The sequence below is a fragment of the Crocodylus porosus genome, unplaced genomic scaffold (genome assembly GCF_001723895.1).
Source record: "Crocodylus porosus isolate Cpor-Errol unplaced genomic scaffold, CroPor_comp1, whole genome shotgun sequence".
Lineage (NCBI taxonomy): Eukaryota > Metazoa > Chordata > Crocodylia > Crocodylidae > Crocodylus > Crocodylus porosus.
In genome coordinates, this window is record NW_017728886.1 from 201,976,846 (window position 1) to 202,001,566 (window position 24,721).

General features: G+C 39.0%; 1 protein-coding gene across 1 annotated transcript in view; it reads left to right on the forward strand.

Moving 5' to 3' along the window:
- The window catches only part of RP1 (RP1, axonemal microtubule associated), a 328,710-nt gene that overhangs the window by 42,602 nt on the left and 261,387 nt on the right, over window positions 1-24,721 (forward strand). Inside the window, exons 2-3 of the mRNA XM_019542502.1 lie at window positions 14,949-15,596; window positions 17,762-17,933. Coding sequence (XP_019398047.1) covers window positions 14,961-15,596; window positions 17,762-17,933 — 808 coding nt within the window. The 5' untranslated portion in view covers window positions 14,949-14,960. The remainder of the gene's footprint in view (window positions 1-14,948; window positions 15,597-17,761; window positions 17,934-24,721) is intronic.

Below are 24,721 nucleotides of genomic sequence, written 5' to 3' on the forward strand. Positions count from 1 at the left end.
TGCCACCACATTCACCACCCTGCTTTTTTTTGTACGGGTTTTTTGACACTGGGAAATCCTGGTGTCAAAATAATCCTCCATGCTGCTAACTTTCAGCCTGTATGGGTGGCATGCAGTGTGCGGTGTTGCAGACAGGTCTGTGGCACCATATACTGCATGTGCGCACTCATCTGGATGCGCCCTAAGAGTCCGAAGATGCCTCAAACTTACATAGACCTGTATTTTCCTATTAAAAGATGATACATTTGAGTCATGATGAACATAATGAATATTACGAATAACAATTAATTAACATCCCTATTGTTTTAAAAGCCTGTTTTAGGATGCCCTTTTCCTTTTATCAATAGGCTGAATTCTGCTCTTCCTTCCCAGGGTCTAATACAATGCCTGACAAAATCAATTGGAGGGATACTATCCTTTCATATCAAAGGCTTTTGGAAAACCATTTGTCTGGTGTGCAGGACTGGGTGCAAAGCAGTTAGAGAATGAAAAAGCCTAGCATGATATTTAGTCTACCACCTTGCTTATATGGGATTGTTCTTGAATTATATTTCCTGAGAGCTAATTGATTCTTATTTTAAAGGTTTCTAACAATGAGCCATTATAGCACTTAATTTTGTTCTGACAGAACTGTAGGGTGAGAACATTACTGAGATTTTCACTCATCACAACTAATGTATTTACTTGATGGATATTCTCTTTACTGAAACACGTTTTTATTACTTCTGTTAAATAATTGCACTTTATTTTAAAAATTAATTTAAAATGAATATAATTAATTTGAGACTATTCTTATTAAAAAGAAGTAAATAAAAATAAATCATTTTGCTTTTTGTTTCTTTAATTAAAATTATGAAGTAGCCTTCCCTTTGTGTATACTTTCTAATTAATACATCTGTCTTTAGGAAAGTTTGCATTAAGAAGAGGGCATCTGAGGGCTACTTTTAGATAAGGAAAAGGAGTAATTGCCAGAAATATGATGAATGTTTGATACTTAATACTGTTATATTCTGTGTTGAAAGGCACTGCCATTACTTATCTATTTCTTGCCTTGCACAATTGTCCATGAACCTTTATCTGTCAAATGCCACATTTCACTACTATCGTGAATTGAGAAGCTGGCAGCATGCCAGCACAGAAATAAAGGCTGGATAAATTCTTGAAACTATCTTACAATCTTTAAATTCCTTTCTTACTTACCTGTTCAGCTTAAAATTAAATACAAATGGAAAACCAGTCTCCTTCTAAAATATAAAAGACTAACTCCCAAAAGTTGATGAGTCTGGAGGAAAATTCCCTGCATCACACTCCAAAATCAATATAAAGCAAAAGTGGGAATACTCACTGTATGCCATGCATAGGCTCAAAGGGGGTTTAATACCTATGAAGAGCAGAATCAAAGAAATTTTGATTTGTGTGTGTGTATGTATGTGTGTGTGTGTGTGTATATAGATGTATATATGTGTGTATGTAGAAGTATATAAATATACATCTATATACACACAGTATTGGAAGGATTAAATTCATTGGCAGCTCTGATTTAAATATGTAACACATATCATGGTCTTCAGGTTCTGGTTTAGCCTCAGTTCACACGTATTCAGTAAAAATCTCTTGCTACATTTTTTACGTATGGTTTTAGGAGCAATAAACATACATAAAAATACAAAATACATAAAAATACAAAAATATTTTTGCAGAGTAACTTCTGAAGCTCCTCAGAACTCCTTGCCCTACTTTTCAGTTAGTATAATTTTTTGAGTTACATCCACAAAGGATTCTTAAGCTTGAGTGCTGCAACATTTGATTTCTCCATATACCACCACCTAGTGGAATTTGCTTCCCTGATTTACACAACTACTCTTCATATACATTGCACAGTGATCATCGGGGTACCCAAGATTAGAATCCAAAAAATAGCATGATGAATGGGGAGCTGTCTATGTTAGTCAATAGGAAATTCTGTTAGAGAAGAGAATATGGATCACTCTTCTCAAGGACTTTTGTCCAGGCTACATTCTGCCCTTTTTCTCATAAAAACTGGCTAACTGGAACCTAAATCTGAATTTCTGTTTATGTCCAAAGCACAACCCCCTGCACTAAAATCCCAGACCCAGTCAGTGGGATCTTTTTCCCCATGACTTCAATAGGGTCAGGATTTCACTCCTTGATATAGGGCTCATTGCAGTGTCAGATGTGTAAACATTGTCAGCCTTCTCCTCCTACCTCTTGGCTCCTGGAATATAGGACTTTTCTGGACCAGTTTAAAGATTTTATTATGGTTTCCTGCAATGTAAGGGCTTCTTTTTACTTTTAATATACTATCTGAAATAGAATGAGGTAAAACTGAAAACTCTATAAACTGCCATGAGCAGTTTCAGGGGTGAAATAGGTCATGTAACTGCACTTAAAGCATAAGCGTCTGTACATTCAAGCAGCAAAACACATGCTAGGTGGGACTGTATTTTTCCAGGGTCTTTTCAAAGGAGAACTATCCCCAGTTTGTATGAAGTAATGCATGTTCAGCTATCATCAGACTGCTCCAGGGAGATATTATGAGCACAGTTCACTGATTGTTGGTTCCAGCCCCAGCACTGCACCAGTCTTGAACAGGCCTCAGTGTATCTCTCTGCTAGTGGCAGAGACCTGGCTCACGCTGCAGATGCAGCAGCAGCAGCAGCCTTCTCCTGGTCTTGGCTCCATATGCCTCCCTCCGTCTACTCCCAGTGGCACAGTTCACCCTGGCATCTCTGACAGTGCCAGAGACCCACCTCACCCTGTGGATCCAGTGGTAGGAGTAGATCTAGTGGAGGAGAGGTATCCTCTCTCAGCTCAGCTCCCCATGCCTCCCTCAGCCCATCACCAGCAGCAGAAGACCTGACTTGCCCCAGCTCCCAGGCTGGGTAGTTCTGGGCCCACAATGCAGAGGGTGCAGACTCCAGTTGTGGGGTTTGCATGTCCTTACAGATGGATATGTGAACTGTGGCACCTGGTACTGGGGTAAGTATCTGGGGTGGGATACGCGAGCACAGCTGGCTCCAGCCTTGTCCAGAGTGGGCTGAGATCACAGTACATATTACTGAGCAACTGCTGAGAACACCTTCTAACTTTTAATACAGCATGGTAACACGGCTTCTCAAATAAAAAAATGTACTAAGTGTCCTGTGCAACTTTACTGCGGCTTGGATTTCAACACAGTCTGATTTGAGCATAGACTGGAGTTCAGGCTTAGTTTGCAGTTTACCCAATTTTATAGGCAAAAAGAAGAACACAGCCAAATGAGGAGTTCTCCTATCTTAGGTTAGATTTAACCATCCAACCCAGGATCTTTAAAAATGCAGTGCTGGGGTTTCCCCCCTCCACACTAAGGGCCTTTCTTCCCTCATTTTCTTCATTTCTGGATTCCCAGTTGTTGGTTATCAAATTTTCTCTTGCAGAATTTCTTGTACAAATGCCTGTAGGGATTAACTTGATAAAAAGTTCATGGAGATCAAACACTGAACTGCTATGTTAACTAAATGTCTCCAAATCTTATCAGCACTAGCATATTAATAATGGCACATTTTTTGGAAGGCTTTACTGGAAAGGATGTAAACAGGCTGGGCACATTCAGAGAAACTTAACCCAGGCCCCTGCCTCTAATGCGATAATTTCCTTTTCAGCTTGATAACCGTTTCCTAGTTCCGTACCTTACAGAACAGTCCAATTTGAAAAAAAAAAGAGGTGTAAGAGGCTGTAAGAGTTTGAAGGCACTTGGAAATGTAAGGCACTCTATCAGCATTTGCTTGGGTCATGAGGCCAATGGTAATAGCTTAACTGCTGTAGCAACTGCCCATTCTAAATGAGTGACTCATACTTGAGTGATAAAAATATTCGGCTGTTAACTGTTGCCCCATATGGCTCAAACTTAAACAAAAAGTGTCATTCAAGGGGCCCTGGACTGCCAATCAGGAAGGGCCACATCATATATAACTTTGACTGCCCTCTGACTCAGGATAATGCCTTAGCTTGTGATGCTACTTATCTGTTTGAGGGGAAAAGAAGAAAAGTGTATCAGCAAAAATAATACAATAATTGATAAAATATCTTTTGCTTACTTGGATAGCAATTTCCTGGCTATGATGCTGACCTGGAGAAATCCTGAGAACCTGAAGGGTTGAAGAAATTAAGCCATATATATGTAATTTTAATACATAATCAAGATGTACTAATCTAGAGGCTGCTGCAGTCAGTTGAAGACTTTCCTTTGACATGTGAACTTTGTTCCAGAAAAGTACTTGGGAATCATAGACTCTTAGAAAACTAGAGTTGGAAAGGATCTCAGGAGGTCATCTCGTCCAATGGTTCTCAACATTTTCTTGTACCCGGACCCATTTGTAAACATTGATGGCCAGTCCCAACCCAGTGCCCCTCACTCCCAACCTGCTGCCTCCCACCCTCAGGCCCCAGGCCCCAAGTCTGTGGGGTAGGGAGGTGTGTTTAGGGGGCATGGGCAACCCCTTGCAGGCTGGAACTCTGACAGCCTGCAAGGGAAAAGCCATGGCTTGCCACATTTTTCTCCTTTAAAGGAAAATCCATTTTTAAGGTCTGTTGATCCACTTTAAAGTTTGCTTGTAATCCTTTCAAACATTCATGTGACCTACTTTTGGGTTGTGACCCATAGGTTGAGATCTGTCCAACCCCTTGCTCAAAGTAGGGCCATCTCCAACTATTTAATCCGAGCCAGGCTTTATCTAGGCAGGTCTTAAAAACCTCCAAGGAGAGAGATTCTACAACCTCTCTGGATAACCTGTTCCAGTGCTTTACTACTCTCCTTGTGAGAAAGTTTTTCCTAATATCTAATCTAGGGGTGGACAATTATTTTGGGTGGAGGGCCACTTACCGAGTTATGGCAAGCTGTTGAGGGCCACATTGGTAGCCCCACTCCTTGACAGATGCTCTGCCCCCAGTTGCCATCTTGTGACCCCTAACCCCTGACCTTTGCTACCAGAAGTACTCCTTTCAGCAAGAGGTTTTGCCATCTCAGAACCAGAAAAATACTACATTATATTCTAAAAAGTGAACATCTACAGCATTCATTAATTTGGTTTCAAAAAAATATTTTGTTCTGATTTACATGTGTTTGCGTAGTGTATATAGAGGTGATTGCACAATAGCTTAAAATGAAGTCTTATTCTTGTATAATTGTGGGGGGATAGGTATAGTTTGTGAGGCGTGTGTGGGTACGTGGGGTGAGAGAGTGTGTGTGTGTGTGCGCGTGTGGATATGTGGGATGTAGATTGGTATGTGGTTTGTAGGGGACTGCATACCTGGGATGTGTGAGGGGATATGGGGGGTCTGCATGTATAGTAGTGTGAGGGGGGTGTGGGTGCATGTGTATGGTGGGGTATGCAGGTGGGACTCAGCCTATGAACACACACACACACACACATGCACACACACACACACACACACACTCTGCCCCTGCCTATACACACTGTTACTGCCTGTATACATGCACACGTGTGTGCGCACGCACACACACACACACACACACAGAGTCCCTGTCTGCACACACATACACACACACGCACCACGTATGCATGCACGCACATGTCCCGCCCCGCTCTGTACTGGCATGGCCTCATGCCGCCTGGTCCGGCAATGCAGCCAACAGCCAGGTGGTGCTGGAGCAGGGCAGGGGCAGGAAGGGAACGAAATGGCTGGGAGTGGCTGCAGCTGGGCTGTTCAGTCCTGCTGAGGCTTCCCCTGGGTCCTACTGCCCCTGTTTCTTGTCATCTTTGACAGGCTGCCAGGGTAGATAAATGTTCATTTTCTAATTTTTTTTAGGGGCCCCACAGGCTGGATAGAATGGCCTGGTGGGCTGGATCCAGCCTGCGGGCTGTATTTTGTCCACCCCGATCTAATTTAAACTTCCCTTGCTGCAACTTGAGATCAATGCTCAGACCATTGTCCTTTTATCTGCCACCACTGAGAACAGTCTAGCTCCATCTTCTTTGGAACCGTCCTTCAGGTAGTTGAAGATTGCTATTAAATCTCCCCCCAGTCTTTTCTTCTCCTGACTAAATAAGCCCAGTCCCCTCAGCCTCCCCTCAGAAGTCATGTGCCCCAGCCCACTTTTAGGAGTCCCTGTGCTGAACTCTCTCCAATTTCTGACGGTACACTTGATCCCATTTTCCAGGTTGTTGATGAAGATATTGAACAAAACCATCCGCAGGACCAACTCCCAGGGCACTCCACTTGATACGAGCTGTCGACTAGACACTGAGTCACTGATCTTCTTCCCAAACTGGGCTGCCTGGTGCAGTAATCTGGGAGCTGACCCTGCCTGTAAAGGCTGAGGTGAAAAAGACATTTCAGCCTTTTCCACATCGTTTTTCAGTAGGTTTCCCCCTCTATTTAGTAAGGGACCCACACTTTCCCTGATCTGCCTCTTGTTGCTGACATGCTTGTAGAAACCCTTCTTCTTACCCCTCATATCCATTGCTAGCTGCAATTCCAGTTGTGTTTTGGCCTTCCTGACTTCTGTGCATGCCTGAACAATATTCTTATACTCCTTCCTAATCATTTGTCTAAGTTTTCACTTTTTGTAAAAAAAGCTTTTTGTAAGCTTTCTTTTTCTATTTTAGCAACTTGAATAGTTCTCTGCTAAGCCAAGCTGCTCTTCTGCTATACTTGATACTCTTCCTGTGGATTGGGATGGTTTCTGGTCCCTCAGTATGGTTTCTTTAAAATACAACCAGCTCTTCTGGGCTCCTTTCACCCTCAGACTGGCCCAAGGCATCCTGCCTTAATCGTGTCAAAGTCTGCTGTTCCAAATTCCAGGGTCCTTACTTTGCTGCTCTCTTTCTTTCCTTTTCTGAGGTTCCTAAACTCAGTCATCTTATGGTCATTGCTGCCCAAGTTGCCATCTGCTTCTACATTCCCCACCAATTCTTCCCTGTTTGTGAGCAGCAGGTAAAGAAGAGCATATCTTGCACTGGAAGTTGTCCCCAACAACTAAAGCATATCAATGAGATGTCTGCACAGATATCAGTGCATTGTCATGTTGTTGTTATGGCTGTCTTGTCCCTGCCAATGGTACCCCTGAAATGGAGAGAAGAACTGCATCAGTCTTAGTGCATAGCACTTGAGTCTCTTCATTTACTGAGAGTGAAGAAAATGCTGCTTCATTGTTCCTGCATCTACAGAATGAAAAGGACACTGTCAGTTGGGTGCCCCCAGGGACCCAGTTCTAGCAAGTATCTCTTCTATTTAGCTGACATTTGCTGCCCCATCTGTGGGAAGTTCAGTACTATTGAAGTCAGAGAGAGGCTCCTGTTAATGTTAGTGGCCACTGGATCAGGCTCTTACTATATTCCCTTTCTATCAATATGTTCCCTGACAAGAAGGTAAAGGATCATTCCAAATGTTAGGTCTGCTCCATTCTTTTCTTCTTCAGATGAAAGATGCGTGGTGGTCAGTGTACCAGTATTAAACAACAAATACCAGTAGCACAGTATAAAGAATAGAAATATAGAGCAGCTGTGTTTTACATTTTTTGCTATTTATTTCTTCTTGCTGGTTTTGGGACAATGCATTTGAGGACAGTAGTCACCTAGATGACTGTTAGTGAAAGTATTTACCTAGCATGGCTAGGGATTTGTATGACAAAAGAGAAAAAACATCTGACTTGTTCCATACACTAAAATAGAGGATTAAGAAAGAGGTGAAGCCCAATATTTTAGGGCTCTAAAATAGATATAGCAGCTGAATTAGCAAATGGGACTGGAACACAGATATTGAAGAGTAAAATGGTAGAGTAGTATTGTAGATTAGTGATGCAACAGGCTGTCAAGACAGAAGAAATAACAGTATAGATAAAGCAGAACTTGTTTTCATCAAAAGTGTTTGGGGAAAGATTGTAAAAGTTGTCCCACTGGAGTATTTTCAAGCGTTTGCTATAAACCCTGTAACAGGGCATTCTGGCCCTGGTGTAGGAGCTCTGGGTGATTATCTGGCAGTTAAAAAAGCCCAAGGGAAGAGAAAGCAGAGAGCTCAAATCGGAGAAAAAGCAGTTTGTGGTTTGGAGGCAGACTGAAACCCAAATAAGCTTGCTTTTAAGAAGGGGCCAGAGTTAAAGGGTCTTTTCCTACTGCCTGGAAAAAGGCCAAAGGTTTTGCTTTATTTGCTTGTTTGTTTGGGACAAGGATTGTTTTTTGTGTTACAAGGACTGGCTGAGGGGCTCCAAAGAGAACAAAGCAAGGCTGCATGACAATAACCTGCTTACAGACCCTTATGGATATAGATTTGGGTGTAGATAAAGAGATCTTCTACTGCTGGAAATTGTGTTGTAATGGGAGGTTTTAACTTCCCAGATACATACTGGGGAAGAAATACTACTAACACCAAACAGATTCCTCTCTCCCTATGTAAGAAATCATTGAAACAAGAAGTGATGCTATTTTAAGCTTGGTTTTGGTAAGAATGCTGTAGAAGAGGTGACCATAAAAAATAACCTTGATTGAATGATCACAAGTGGATTGCGTTTAAATTAAATGGAAGAATATATCAAATAAGGCTGCAACTCGGGTTTTTTTTTATTTTTAAAGGCTAAACTTCGAGAAGTTCACTTCAGATAAGTAGACTAAAGAGGTAAGGGGAATTGAATGTGGAGGAGGCCTGGAGTTTCTTTATATCAGAGGTGAAAACTATTTTGAATTTCTATCCTAAACAAAAGAAAACATGTAGTGAAGGGCTCAAAACTTAAGCGGATAAATAACTACCCCCAAAAAGAATATTTGCCTAGTCAGCAGGGAGCAAATAAGGAAAGGAAAGAAAGATTGGTCATCCAAGAAAGCTATGACTGAGGTTAGCAGTTATGAGAACCATTGGAAAACAAGTTGGATAGTGCATGGAAATTCACTTCTGAAAAATAGTGATTTTTCAGAGATGATTTCAGATGAAATCAGAGCTTATTAACTTTGAGCAAGAATAGCTTAATTAAAAATAACTTCTATTGATAGGGGTTTCTCTCTCACCTTTCTTGTAAGAGGCATGGGGCTAGAATGGCATTTTTTAAATTGTAAAACAATCATTACATGTATTGGTAGCAGCAAGGGAAGGCTTTATTAGATCTTTAACTTGCAGACATCTTGATGAAAATTTTATGAGCCATTAAAAATCTTGAAGAGAGAAGGTGCAGCCTCAGTGACACTTGTTTATCTTAACCAAAGGCACAGAAGTGTAATCTGTTACAGCTCAGATTATAATGATGTACAGATGCATCTGGTGGATTAATTGGTTATCAAAAGTGGATTGTTCAGTGGAAGGCTAGATAAAGAGAACTATGATATTTTAGGTCACATATTTAAAAGGAAGCTAAGTCTATTTAACATTGAAGCCAAAACTTCAGTTCAGAGCCCTTAGAAGATTATTTACTCCTTGTGAAACCTCACATATTGAATATTTGATAAACAAGTTTAATATACTGGTAGCCAGAGTAAGCTATTGGGGAAAAGAACTAAGTAGGGAAAAGAATATATTGCCTGGAATTTGAACAGTACAGTTACACTAATTGACATCCATATGGGACTTAAATGATTATTTTAATAAGCTGTTTAAGGGAAGAAAATGATATTTATAACAAAAATGTCTGTGCAATTTACCCAAATCATGTATGTGCTTATATATTGTACCAGGCTGGGTAATGAGCCTGAAATAAGGAAATATTTAATGCCTCTGTAAACACCCAACAAATAACATAGGAAGTAAAAACATTTTAAAAAAGACATTGTGACATGTAATTGAGCTGTCTCCTGAGCAGCCTTTCTACTTGTAGCTGCTCCGCAGAGCTGGTATGGAAAAGATGCTGTAATCCTGATTAAGTAAAGAAGCTTCAAATAGGATTATACCTCTGGTCAAAATTAGAAGGAACATTTGCCATCTGGGGACATACCGTATTTACCAGAATCCAAGATGACTGAATTTCAGATAGTGCTCCAATGTTTAGATTCTAGACATTGAAAAATTATAAATTTGTTATAATTTTCCATGTCTAGAATCTAATTATTGAAGGGTCATCTGAAACTTGCCCCCCACTGCTGCACTCAGGCAAGCAGTGGCAGAGGGGCAGGCAGTGCCACAGCAATGAAGTTTGGTGCTTGGTGCAAGGTCCGCAGAGGCAGCCCACCCTTGCTCTGAGCACAGATCCAGAGGGCACATGCCCTCCCATGCTTGCCTGGGACTCCATGCAGTAGAGGGACCCACCCTTTCCCCGTCCCCATGCCCCCCCACATGAGCTGCTTGCAGCTCTGTCCCATGCCCTGTGCCAGTTGGGCAGTGCTCGTTGGTGCTCCTTCACTTCAGTGCCCAGGGTGGTTGCCCCAATTGCCCCTTTCTTGCTATGGTACTGGGGACAGGTGGTGGTGGGGCAGGTGGTAGGTGAGTCAAATGGCCTGCCCCCTACCTCTTGCCTCCTGCCTCTCCTGCCACTTGGACCCCTCTTCCCTGCCCCCCATGATCCTGTCCATCACCAAGTACCTTTGCTTTGCAGCTCCAGCTGGGGCCTTATTCTGGCCACCAGGAAGGAACACAGAGTTCATGCTGCCTCTGTCCCTAGCCTGGCCATATATCAGCTGTTGTGATGTTTTAAATTTAAGTAAATAAGGTAGTATTTCCATAAGAAGTAAGTCCATACTCTCATTAATATGTCATAAGCCAAAAAATGGGAAAAAAAATCAATCGCTTGTTTACTGCATGTCATGTTGTTCATCCTGGATCATGCTGAACTGTACAATCCATCAAAGATGTCAGGCTATACTTGACAGTGATGCTTGCGAAGACTGCTGTGGGAGTCTATCCTTACTGAATATATAAAATAGCCAGATTTTAAACAGTTTAGTCAAATTATTCTTTAGCAAAAAACTGGAGGAGGACTGGACATTTGTTGAATACATAGTTTAGAAAAAGAATACATGTCAAGGAAAATAATCCTTACACTGAAATCTATAAGACTGTGAATGGGCTCATAAGGTAAGTAGTTGAATCTCCATTCCAAAATTTTTAAAATTAAAATCAGTAGAAAATGAGGACATCCTTGAGAGGACAGCCCTATCTTGGTAGGGAGTTGGAGTAGGTGATTTTAGGTGTTGTCCTTACTGTTTTTGTTCCATCTCTATTTTCTGTGATTCTGTGACAACATTATAAATCCTACTTGAAAAACAAATTTGAAACAGACGATAAATTTAAAAAAGAAAAGCAATGAAAGTGAATATTGCAAAAGTAAAACGAATGTAATCGTAATGCAAGAAGGTTAGCTAAATGAAAAGTTAGGTTCTCTGCTCCAAAAAATGGGTGCCTAACTTGAACCTAGTCTGGTGATTAACATTAGCACAGATTAAGCAAATTGACTGTGATGTTTTTCTAGCTACGCATTATCAGAATACGATTGATGTTCATTTCATAGAGCATGGGGAGTTGTACCTACAGTAATATCTCTCTCTGAAAACAAAATGACTATCCTTTTATTTGTGTAAGATGTGATCGTGGGTGAGTATAATGAAACTATGGTGTAGTGATTAACTATTATGAAATATGATTATTTGCTTTATTTATTGAGAAGCAGTTCTAAGGAAAAAAGATTAAAGTTATGGAACTAGCTTTGCTTTTTCTTAAATTGAAAGTGGTATCAGCTGTTAGAAAGCAGGAAATCAGTTCTGTGTTCTGTTTTCCTTTCTAGCAGAGTAGAAATCTTAACACCCACTAAGATACAAAAAGATGTAAAAATATATATTCTGACATCTTAAGTTCTGATAAGTCTGTTGCTTATTACATAACAATTCCTAAAGAAAATTATTAAATGATAAAGATCCTTAATGAAAGTAAGCTAAGATGAAGCTATTATTATGAAAGCACTATGACTTAATATATATATATGCAATATATTTACGTGTTTACATGTTTAGTTCATGATAATCAACCATTGGCATTGTTTTTATACACTGTCTGTGGGTTCTTGTTTGCTTGATTTGAACTAAATATTTCTATGATGTCCAGAACATGTCTAATCATCATTTCTATATCAAATAGCAAGTTAAGTATCTCTGTTTATTTAAATTTTGATCAGTTTCCCAGATTTAATAATGTATGTGTGTAAAGAAATTCTAAAATAATATTGAAATAACTCCAAAGAAGAGAATAGTTTTAAAACTTTAATGTTACAACCTTTGGTAAGCTGTTATATGAAGTACCTTCTTTAGCTTTATTAATAGTTTATAAGTAGATGGATAGTATCCACTACATCCTTATAAAGTGTGCATAATCATATTCCATAGAGGTGGAGAGCCGAGGTAGTAAATTTTGCTGCTGGCTGAGACCATTGTGTATGACTACTATGCAGCATTTATAGCTTTCCCAAAGTTACTATTCTACTTGAGCTGGAATAGCAACCTCGGCTCCTTCTTGCCAGCTGACTGAGGGGTTGGGATTGTTGGGGCCACTCAAAAACCTGCTGCCATTGATTTTATACCTGCACATTTGTTCTGAAGCCACAAAAGAAGAATTATGCTGCAACTAGCAATATTATTAGCTCCAACAAGGATTTCCACTGAGAATGTCTGGTAGACAGCACTGTGTATGAAGTGGTTACATCCTAGATCAGGGGTAGGCAACAGGTGTCAGAGCATGCATATTGCTTGGGATATGCCCCTCAGGGTGGGGAAGGGGTTGGGGATTGGGCCCGTTGCAGCTTCCTTGCCATCCACGCCTGGCACACCAACATCTTACAAGTCAAGGGGTTTTTTAGCACTCTGCCCAAAAACATTGCCATCACCCTGTCCTAGATGCTTCCGCAGTCCTGACTCACCTTGCTGTGTGTGGGATATTTACAAATTTGAGGACAAGAGAATCTCCGGTTCTCTCTTCCATGGGTTTATGACACCTTAACAATGTTCTTCTTGCTGCTGTGGTTTCCTTTGCATGGGAAAACAGGGCCCATAGTTTTAATGGAAATATTTTCATATATATATAACACCCAGTTATATATATATATATAAGCATACTGATTAATCAGGGATATAAGGATCAATAGAACAGGATCAATAGAAGGATCTATCTATCTGTCCATCTATCTATCCATCTGTCTCAGTTCTATTGATCTTTAGATCCCTGATTAATAATATATATCTGTTTTATTGATCTTTAGATCACTGATTAATAAGTCTGCTTTTCAGAGCTGCTAAGTACCCACAGCTTTGACTAATTTTGGTGGAAGCCGTGGAACTCAGCAGCTCTGAAACAATAGTCCACCTACAGAGGTACCTATTAATTGGGATGTCTAGAATTTGTATCGGTATGGCTTAAACGAAAAAATTAAATATCATCAGACGAGATCAGCCCTGGTCTGCATGGTTCTGACAGGTTTTTAGGGATGTACCACTTACTATGTAGATGACCTGTTAAAGTCACTTCTCTTCCATCACATTGGCTTCTTTTCAGAAGAAATAATTTGACAATTGAATATTGAAATATTAAAAAGATGTCAATTCACAGTGAGTACTAAGAGCTCAGCCTTAAAACAGTGCTTCATTGAAAAAGTACAAGGAGCAACAAGATATAATTTTTTCAAATCTGACTTTCCCAGGAACCTGTATTGTTTTTAAAGGTGTCAGTGTTTTCTTTTTAGTCCCTGAGCTGATGTCTATGTTGTGAGAGATGTCCTTTAAAAAAATGCCTTTCCCCAGTTTCCTTAAGAGAAATTTGGGATAACTAAAGGAGGCAAATTAATCAAGATAATGCAATTAAAGTATTTAATGTAGGTTATTTGGTTATTCTGTCCTAAACAGATGCTGCATATTCCACAATGAGACTCATTTATTTACAAGTCACATTTTCCCATACGCTGTGGTAGGGGCAAACAATTAGTTAAAATAAAAAGTATTGCTGAATATAAAGAGTTACCACTAAATAAACAGTATGCAGAACATACGTATGCAGAAAGAGACTAGTAGTAATGCCCCCTATTTTTAAAGTGCCTGATCTACCTTTATGCTGTTGTCAGAAATAGTGTGTTGTTTTGATGACCAGAATTGTGTAGCTTTAATTACTGAAAACTTCTCTTTTAATTGAAAAGCACATGAACTAGTTTTGTCTTTTATATAGGATGAAACTGATTTAAGACTCTTTCCCCTAGGAGGAAAAAATAATTTCACACTTGACCAACGATTTTTTACCCTACTTCAATATTTGCATTTATGTTGATTTATATATCCTGAAAGGTGAAGTTTGTAGAAAAGCAAACCATCTGTCACAATTTATAATACTGACCATTAATTATAGCCACCAATAATTACTCAAAACATATTTGGGCCTCATTCTGATACTAATTTATACTCTAGTACAGTAGGACCACATCTACTGAAATCAAGGGAGCTGCACTGGTGTAAACCTAATGTATGTGAGATCAGAATATAATCTGTTGTATTTCAGTTTTGTCTTGGACTGAATTATGGCTTGTGCCTAGGTATAAACTCCTTCCACCTTGTGAATATCTTTTCAATATATAATGTGTGAAATGCTGTCATGACTTCCATCTTCAACGCCCCCCTCTCTAACAAAACAAAACACACAAACAAAAACCAACACAAAACCCAAGCATTTAATTACCATTTGGATCTGACAAAGTACCTTTTCTTAACACAAGAGCTGTTGTCCCAAAATGATAATAAAAGTTAAGTTACACTGGAGATAGCTCCATTTCCAAGTATTCACAGCAATGCTAATTTGATCCAACAGTACTGGAGTTTGTGGAATTTAGAAATAACGGGCTGGAACCATTTAAAACAACATTTTCTTATGAGATTCACTGCTGCTGGTTTTGTTTTTAAAAAATAAATTCTGCTGTTGCACCTTTTGAGGGCTGCATTATTACTACAAAGAAAAATTTTATATCCATCTTTTCTTGCTTTCAGGTTTTTGCCAGAATGAGTGAAACACCTTCACCCAGTCATTCAGTGATTCAGCCAAATTCAGCAGAAAGTGAACAGACTTTGTCTACCCGACACCTCAATGTCACTGAGCCTGTTGTGGCCAAACGAATCTGTTTTTATAAAAGTGGAGATCCTCAGTTTAATGGGATCAAAATGGTTGTTAATAATCGAACTTTCAAAACTTTTGATGCCTTGCTGGACAGCTTGTCCAAAAGAGTTCCATTACCTTTTGGGGTGAGAAATATTAGTACACCACAAGGAAGACACAGCATCACCGATTTGGAAGACCTTGAAGATGGAAAGTCTTACATTTGTTCTCATCAGAGGAAAATAAAGCCCATTAACTTGGAGCAGGCAAGGAAGAAGCCATTGCCCTGGCAAATCAGCAGGCCTGTTAGTGCTCGTCGCCGAGTAGTGCAGCTAGCCAGGGAGAATGAAGGTCAGAGAGATGGTGCTGTCAAAATAACAATCCCTAAAAAGCTGCTCGTTTTCAAAAATGGAAACGTGAGAATCAGGTGCACAATAGTTCTGGGTAAGAAGAACACTCAAAACTTTGAGGCATTTTTGGATTATATCAGTGAGTCGATGCAATATCCAGTTGCAAAGCTATATACCACCGATGGCAGAAAGGTGAGAATAAGAAATGGCATCAGTAATGTTTATCACAATGGCTGCTCCAAGAATATAGCCAGGAAAAATCAAATTATTGGTTTGGTGGCCTGAGTGGCCATCAGTAGAAGCTCCCTGTGCCTTAACTTTCAGTTATCTGTTACCTCTGTACAGTGAGGGTCCTTCCAAATTCCTCAGGTTCTGAGAAAACAAGACAAATCTTGGAAAGTATAGATTGGAAGCTAGGGAGTTTTTAACTGAACATGATAAAAGATCAGTTTTCTCTAAAAATGCTTTCTTCTCTGTCTAATTGAATCAGTGTTCCTGCTTCATGGTCCTCCCAGAGGTGTATACTCAAACTTATATGCACATCCAGGAACGTGTAGCACTCCCAAAACCCTGCATGTCTGTGGGACGTACATTAAGCAGTGGTACTTTTGAATTCTATTTCTATTCCCCCAAGTAGTGAGGATCTGTCAGTGCTGAAGAAGAAACTGCTCTACCCATCTCCCCCATAAAAATGTACTAGCTGATGTAGGAGCAAAGGACTATGCCCAGATGTCAAAACTGGATCTCATGTGTAGCTCCAACATTGCTAGGATACAGCTCATGTTTTAATCAAAGTAGATTTTTACCATGATTTCTAAATTACATGTAATACGCAACAGCAAGATGTTGTTTTCGACAATATCTACCTATATTAGGTCTTTCATTTTTTTTCATTTTTTTAACAACTGAACTCTTTCTTTGTTATCATTTGAATGAGACAGAAATGGATGTCTGAATGTTTGCAAATTGTTGCAGGAGAAAATTAATTCTCTCAGGATGGATGTCATCTCTGTTCACAGCTTCATACACGCATATACTCTGGCTTCAAGGCAATTGGGTGCATCTACACAAGATGCTTATGGTGCAGTTGCCTAATCAGCTTTGCAGTACAGCATCACTGGTCTACACATGTGGAACTATTAGTCCAGAATAAACTAATTAACTCTGCTGTAGGTTAGTACTGCCAGATGCAAGTACTATCCCATGGTGGAGTTATTTACTCCACTGCAATGCATATGTAAACGCTGCACCCGGGAGCAATAAACTCCAGCATGAACTACAACGGAGTTTATAATGTCACATTAATATTTACATGTAGATGCACCCATTCATTCCCTCTACTGGGGTAAAACAAATTCTATATCTAAAACGAACTTTTAGGAAGCACTGCTTCTCAGAATCATCCTTTATACATGGTTTCTGTGAATCATGCTTCCAGCATCATTTATACATGCTTTCATAGAACACAGGCCTAGTATTGAAATACTGGAATATAGTGTCATATGCAGCTCTGAGATTTTTAAAAGGGGTGCATGCGAGCAACAAGTGGCACTGCAGGGGTGGCTGCACCTTAGTTCCCAGCCTCCCCACCTCCCATAAGTGGGGCAGACCACACCACAGAAGCAGCAGCCACAGACTTTTTTAAAGTGCCCACAAGAGGTAAGACTTTCCCAGCTGCATGCTCTGTGGCACCCCACTCTGCTCAGTTCCCATCTCTGCCTAGCCCTCTGGGTACAGGAAGAGAAGGAAGTAGAGATCCACCTGATGCCACTGTTGCTGTCCAAGGCACTCTGTCTCCACTCCAGTCAGGGCAATGGAGAGCAGCTGCACAAGGAGTCATGTTTGGCTGGGCACAGCAGCAGCAGTGCCTGGGTTCCCTTTCCTTGTGCCTGCTCTCAGGCTGGTGGAGCACACCCAGAGGGAGCCTGCCTGGTGCTGCTGTTCCCCACTGAGCCTGGCTCCCTGCACAGCCGCTCTGGAGCTCCCTCCTGCCCCTGGGTCAATAGGACAGTGGCAGTTGTATACAAGGCTGGGGAGTCGGGAGTGGAAGGGAAGGGGACATGCCACTAAGCACAGAATGGAAAGAAGCAGGTGTGGAGAAAGGTGGATTCTGACCTATTTCAGGGATTCAGATTCCTTGGCTGCTGTTTCTACGGTGTAGTCTGAAAAGAGGGTGTGACCATGTTACTGCGCCTGCTCTTGATCTGCTCCTGTATGAAACATAGTGCTTATTTAACAGCTGGCTGCAACACTATGTAAATATAGTGAAGAAAGGAACAAACAAGATGAAGAGAAGAAACCCTTTGTATTACTACTGCTAGTTACTAATGCAGAGAAATTGATGTTTTTTTTTTCAGATACCTAATCTTCATGCCCTAGTAATGTGCTCTGGCGTTGTTGTGGCAGCTGGGAGAGAGCCTTTTAAACCAAGCACTTATGATCCTCATAGGTATTCTCTACCTGCTAGATTGCCTGGGATATCCAATCGTGTGTATCCAAAAGCAAATGTCAAGTCAGAGAGTGGAAATAGTAAGTCCGTTTAATTATTTTACATTTTCTCAAGTGATTTGTCTCTTTCAAGCTTTAATATAAAAATAAAATAATAGAAATATGACTGGGATCAAGGGTTTTCAAAAAGGCTAGATGAAACAAACTGTTTGTTTTTACTCGGACTCTGTCTTGCAAACCTGGGAGGAAAAATTAATTTTCTATTTGGAGTTGAAGTTTCTGTTAATAGCTCAGCTAGTAGGCATATTTCTTTTTAAATTGAATTATTTTGAACACACGCAAAGATCTGAAGCATTTTTTATAACATGTGCTCCTTGCCATTAATGTAGTCATATCACCCTGTTCACGCTGTTTATAACTGTGGCTGCAAGAAAACCCACAGCTGCTTTAAAGAATTGCATGGTTCCTTTGTTTGAATTTTCTAACTTGCTGTGCAGTGTTCAGAACTTAGTTTAGTAAATTAAAAGGAGTACTTTGTCATTATCCTTAGTTCCATACGTGCCTATAGCCAACCAGTGCAAATCAGAAAAAGCAAGTCATTTGTTGCTTCACCTATACACCTCCTTTCAACCTCAGTTACCTCTTTCTTACCACTTACTTGCTCATATGTATCTTCAGTTTTGTACTGAACAACCAATATGCAGCCTGAATTCTGACTATGCTTATCTTCTATATGTACATGAGTCCTGACTGAATGTAGATTAGGAAAGGCTTTCATAAGTTGCAGTGTATTTAAGTTTACACCTTGGTTTGCATTAGTTTACATAGGTGAGGAGCAGACTAACTATTTATTAATACCATGTACCTGTACAGGCGCATTCCCATACTGGAGTGCTCCTTTGGTGCTCTGTTGGCATGACTTCCCCAAGGGCTGAAAGCCTGGGAAGCAGTGCTGGAGGTGTCAAATATCTCTGCACTAAGTCACTGGAATATGAAAGGCTTTCCGTGATTCTGAAGCCTTGTTGTGAAAAGAAACTTTTTAAGTGCTAAGCCTTTACACAAGATACTAGGCTTTACCTGTAGAGACCTCTTCTACATCCTGCTCAGTCTGTCATGTTCCCACCAAACCTATTCATTTTAGCTTTTCTCCACCTGACTTTCTGAGCCTACCCTGATATCCCCTGGCCTGCACAGATTGTTTTCCTACCTCACCAGGACCGTGCAGAAAATAGCTGATGAATCAAGTAAAAATGTTGAAATCAAAATATGATGAATCAATTAAGAATGTAAGAAAGAGCAAGTAAGAATGTTTTGAGGAAATTAAATGTCTGGAGAAAAACAAACAAAGGTTGTCAAAATGTTTTTCTTTCTCATCCAAATTGTGCTTATAGTCAGAGATATAGGTTGGCAGCACTAGAAAACATACGCAAGCTGTAAATATAAATGGGTTGCCATTTTATTAAAATACTTAGTGAATTTTACTAAAAATGGCAGGGGCTTGTAAAGTTCTAGTAATATTCCTTTGACCGAAATAATTAACATAGACTTAGAAAACTCATTAAAACATGAACTTTGAAGGTTAGGTAGAATTACAGCTGTTAAAATTAATATGTTAACTCAAACTAATTTTCTGTTCCAAACCCTACCTATTATAGTACCAACCAATCTCTTAGATGAATAGCAGACTCTGATAAATAAATTTATAAGAAATAAGAAACCTAGATTAAAAAATCCCATTCTGCAAATGCAACAGCAAAAGGGAGCAATGTTCCTTCCAAGTATTAAATATTACTATTAAAGCAGCTAACTTAGAAATTTAGTGAATTGGATCACACCAATTTACAGTAAGTACTGGGTAAAGATAGAGCAACCATATTGTCTAACAGTCAAACTTAATATATTACCATGGCTAAAAAAAAATGTCCAGGCCAAATTCAGTATATAATTACCGCTTTATGAAAACATTAATGAAAACCTGGGATAACACAAATAAGAAATTAGGCTCTTGCCCATCTCCTTCTGCACCTATATATAATAACACAGAATTTAATCCTTACAATTTATTAGGAAGCATTAATATCTGGGAATATATTAGTATGATATATTTTGGGCAATTATTTGAAGAAAATATATTTAGATATTTTGAAGAAATATAACACTGGTGACATAAAAATCCCATTTTTCCAATGCCTGCAATTGAGACACTTTTACAACACATTCCCAAAGAAAGATAAACCTCAGTAGAAATTTGACATATTTGAGAAAATATTGGTTACACTTATGAAACACACAGGCCTATTTTCTGCACTATTATAAAGTAATTTTAAATAGCCATAAAGAAGAGAAAATGCTGTTTTTGACATAGTGGGCTAAAGGACCTGGATTAGAAATTAGTGCTGAAGAATGGGAGGCCATCTGAAACAATGATCCTCAAACATTCATTTGTACAATAATAAAATAATTAAGAAATCCCATATTAACGGCATCTTGCTCCACTCAAAATTAAACATAGTTATTGTACAGGAACTGAGAAAAGTTGCAGGGATCACAGTCGGTTAGGAAGATTCTACCACATATGGTGGCTGTATCCCAGAGTTAAACTGTTCTGGAAGGAGGCTGGAAATATGGTAAGGGAAATAACCAGATGGCAACATCAGATAACCCCTCAATGTTCCTGTCGAACTTTCACGAGAGGTCTGAAACATGTAAGAGTTGCAAGGAATTGATCACTCATCTTCTAGTGGCTGCAAGGATGGAAGAGGAGTGACACCCCTGGAATCACTGACAGGTTTAAAAAAGTTTGGGAAGCTTTAGTAATGGAAATATTGTCCGATCAAGCTAGTGTCCAATAAGGGAGAAAAAAAAAAGATGCTCACTTGGAAATGTGGTGGGCATTTTTGGAATTTGTTAAAAAAGAATCAAACTAGACAATTTGAGAAAGTTTTTTGAATCTTGAAGGAAAGTGCATGTTCTATGAGCTATATAAAAAGCTAGAACTTTTGGTTCCAAAATGATACTTTTTATTAGACCAACAGGGAAATGGCAAGAAAAATGTCCTTTTCTGTAAGCTTTCAGGATCAAAGTCCCTTCGTCAGGCTCTGGGAAAAGTATTTAAGAACAAATTTCTAATACATTTAAGAGCAGAGATGAGTAGAAAATAGTGAAATCTGAATTATGCAGAGTTCTAAGGGAAAAAGAGTGAGTGAATTATTTCAGAGAGATAAAGAAATGGAAAAGCTTAACATCAACTGAAACATAAAGGAACTGTGAGAAACTGAAAGGAAGAGAAAACACAGACTCCTGTGGACAATGACTTGGGTTAAGGGAGCACTGGTGAAGGAATATAAGTATCTATCTTTATGTTGTATCTATCTATAAGTATATAAGAATAAGTATATAGATATCAATGGGTATCTATCTATATATTGGGGGGTCACATGCATCTTTAAATATTAATTCTGTTGTTTGATAAATTGGATTCATTAATAAAGTATGTTCTTTTTCTTAAAAAAAGAAAAAACTTAAGAAGCTGGGAGATCTAAAAAGTTCCAACAGTTAAACTTCTTGAAACTCAATTAATTTGTGTGTTAACATTAAGTGCTGTATCTGAGACCATGATATAAATTTATAGGAACTTTAATTCTATTGTTTCTTAAAGTCTGTCAAAATGAGATTTTTCTTATGAAAGGTCTGTGGTCCCTGGAATAGGAATTAGTCTGTGCAAGTCAGGAAATCTAAATTTATGTGTTTGTGTATATAGCAGTGACAAGTGTACTTGTGAAAAAAAGCCTATACATCTAAAAATTCCCCTGAGAAAAGAATATGCTTAATTTTAAGCCAGGAACAGTCCCATTGAAGTCAAATCAATGTTAAGCCTGTTTTATTGGATTAGAGACATATCTGAAACATTTAAAATAAGTTCCAATGACTGTATAGTGCCCCTGTTTGAGAGTATATATTTGTTATCAATGTTTTCATGTATGTCTCAGATTCTGACTGTGTGCACTAATGGCTTTACTTGCACATAACACCTCCTAAGAAAAGAAGATCACTTAGAAAATTCTGGTTAAATTTCACTTTGCATTCTTTTGGTCTCCTGCCCATTGTTTTACTTCAATAAAGATAGATGAAATTTTTGTCAGAGTTGAGTTAGTTCACAGTAGTAAAAACACAGTTTAGAAATATTTAAATTTTGTGCAAATACATTGAGAGCCCGATGCAAAGCCTTTTTAAGTCAATGGGAATAATCCTATTGGCTCTTCTGGACTTGGGACCAGGCCTTTGAGTATTATATTATATAGTTTGCTTTGTAACTGCAAATTACAGTCTTCTTAGAAATATCAGGTTCAGTATTTTAATGTACAGCTTTATGAAGAAGTATAATGTACAGGCCTGACTACACAGTTTTTATTTATATGTCTAGTCAATGGCACTACACACATAACCAAGGATTACTCACATAAGTAAAGAGTGGTCAGATGCCTTGGCATTATCTCTTTCTTATCTTTTATGTCCACTGGGGTCATGGACTGTGAGGAACCTTCTAGCAGAGTTTAGGAGGAAAGTGTAAGAAACAGAGGAAGGTTGGATTGTCGATACTTACAGTCTTCAAAAGAGAAGTAATCTTCCCTTGAGACTTTAATGTTAGTAAGTTAACAGTAGAGAACAAGGAAGTCAGCTTAGCCCATTCAACCAACCATTCTCTTCAGCTTTTCTTTGACATAGTTCTTGAGCCTCTAGAGGCTATAGGAATATATATAATATAGGACAGGGCCTAGAAACTGAAACTTAGAGAGATTTATTTTCACTTTCATTTACAGGTTTATCACCCATTAACCTTAGTGTTGTTATGTATTAACACGCATTCAGAGAGTGAATTAATTCATCTATGACTATTAAATTGTAGGGAAGGGAGTAAAGAAAAAGCCCAATCATTTGAAAATCTGGGCATCTGTTAAAGGCATGGAGCATATTACACTACCAATTCAGTGGGAACTGAGAGCATTCAGCATATTGGAGACTTTAAACTTAGTGTTATTCAAAGAACCCAGTGGCAAAATTAAATGAAGGGCACTAGAGGAAACATCCTTGACCCTTCATAAAATTCTCTTATGTTTCTGTCATTAACAAGTACATACTGAATTAGAGGATTTAATTCACTGATTTAAATAGTTTTCTTTATAGTTCAATACTTAGATCAAACCCACTCTTCCCTCCCCTAAAGTAGCCTTCTTTGGGTTCTTTTTCACTATTTTTCCCCTTTTTTTTGTCTCCTTTCTTTGCTGCCTGTCTGCTGTCTATCCATCTGGATGCTGTGAATGTTGTCTCTTCTACACTTTCCATCTTATGTTGTGGACGTGGGTGCTTTCAATGTGAATACTGAAAGTGAGTGCTCAGTTGGCTTCAAGCTCAAGATCTCAAATCTACTCAGTTTCTTCTGAGAGAGGGTACAGCAATGATAACAACTCAGATTCCTCTTATGCAGCAGATAATTATATGGGCGTAGCAGAAAATCATTCCCATATCAGTGAAGATTTGTCCTTTGCACAGTGTGAGGATGACATTGAAAAATCTGTTCACCTTAATCAAGATGGCAGTATGACAGTTGAGATGAAGGTTCGATTCAAGATAAAAGAGGAAGAAACAATAAAATGGACAACCACAGTCAGTCGTGCTGGGTTTTCTAGTAATAAAAATACTGAGATTTGCAATTCTACAATGACCACAAAAGATTGTTTAACTGATTTAAATATAGCAGCATGTTTAAAGCCCATGGAGCCTCCTCTTTTGGAGAACTACAGTAATAATAAGGGTGATGCATTGCAGCAGATCAGCCAAGAACAGATCAGTAAAGAATCAGAACCTGATTTAAAAAGTTGTGATTATAACATCCGTCAAAACCCTTCTTCAAATATGGATATAAGCAACATACCAGAGGATAAAGTCAGGCCTCATTTTTATAGACCTCCTACACCTGGGCCAAGAAGAGTGCGACAAAAGAAAGCATTAGTTGAAAGTGTCACTGTGGCATCTGACAATGTAGTTCAGAAAAAGATGGTAGGACAATTTTCCTATAGTGAAGAAACAGATGATGGGGAAAGCAAGTCTGCATATTGCATGGTTAGCCATTCTAGCAACAAAAAATCAAGTATCAATAATCCAAATCTCAGTGAAATTAGTGACAATGGTTTAGCAGATCTTTCTTTAGAAAACAAAAAAAGCGGAGAAATGCCCATTAACATAAACCACAAAAGATGTGCGTTAATGGAAACCACCAAGAAAATGACATTAGAGATGCCTGATGAGGGCACATTACTTCAGGACATTGTGGAGAAATCAGTTGTGGAGGAAAACATATGTAGCAGTTTAGTATCAGGCTGCAAAGGTTTTATGCCTTCCTCAAGAATTTATCATGCAACTAGGCCAGTTTCTGCAGACAACATACATTCTCTTTATGAGCCAGCTGAAAATAAAGAAATAAAAAGGCCATTGAGTTCTTCCATCTGGTATTCAGAATTGCCCCAGCCACAAAATAAAGACAGAATATGTAAGCCATCTGATTTATTACCTTCTTTTCAAAGAATAATTCCCACAACTTGTACTGGAAATGATCAGATGTATACAACAGGATCAACAAGTACTAAAATTTCTCCTCTGGAGAAAATAAATGTAACAAAAGGACCTTCTACTATTGCTGAGACAGACAATCAATTAAGTGTCAACACTGAACGTGATTGGAGAACACATCCCACTGATGAAAGTTACCCTCCATCTTCCATCAACAAAAAAAAGAAGAAAAAGAAAAAGCCACCGTTACATTACCTAGAACAAGATAGACATTCATCCCACAGTCAACAAGATAGTGATAT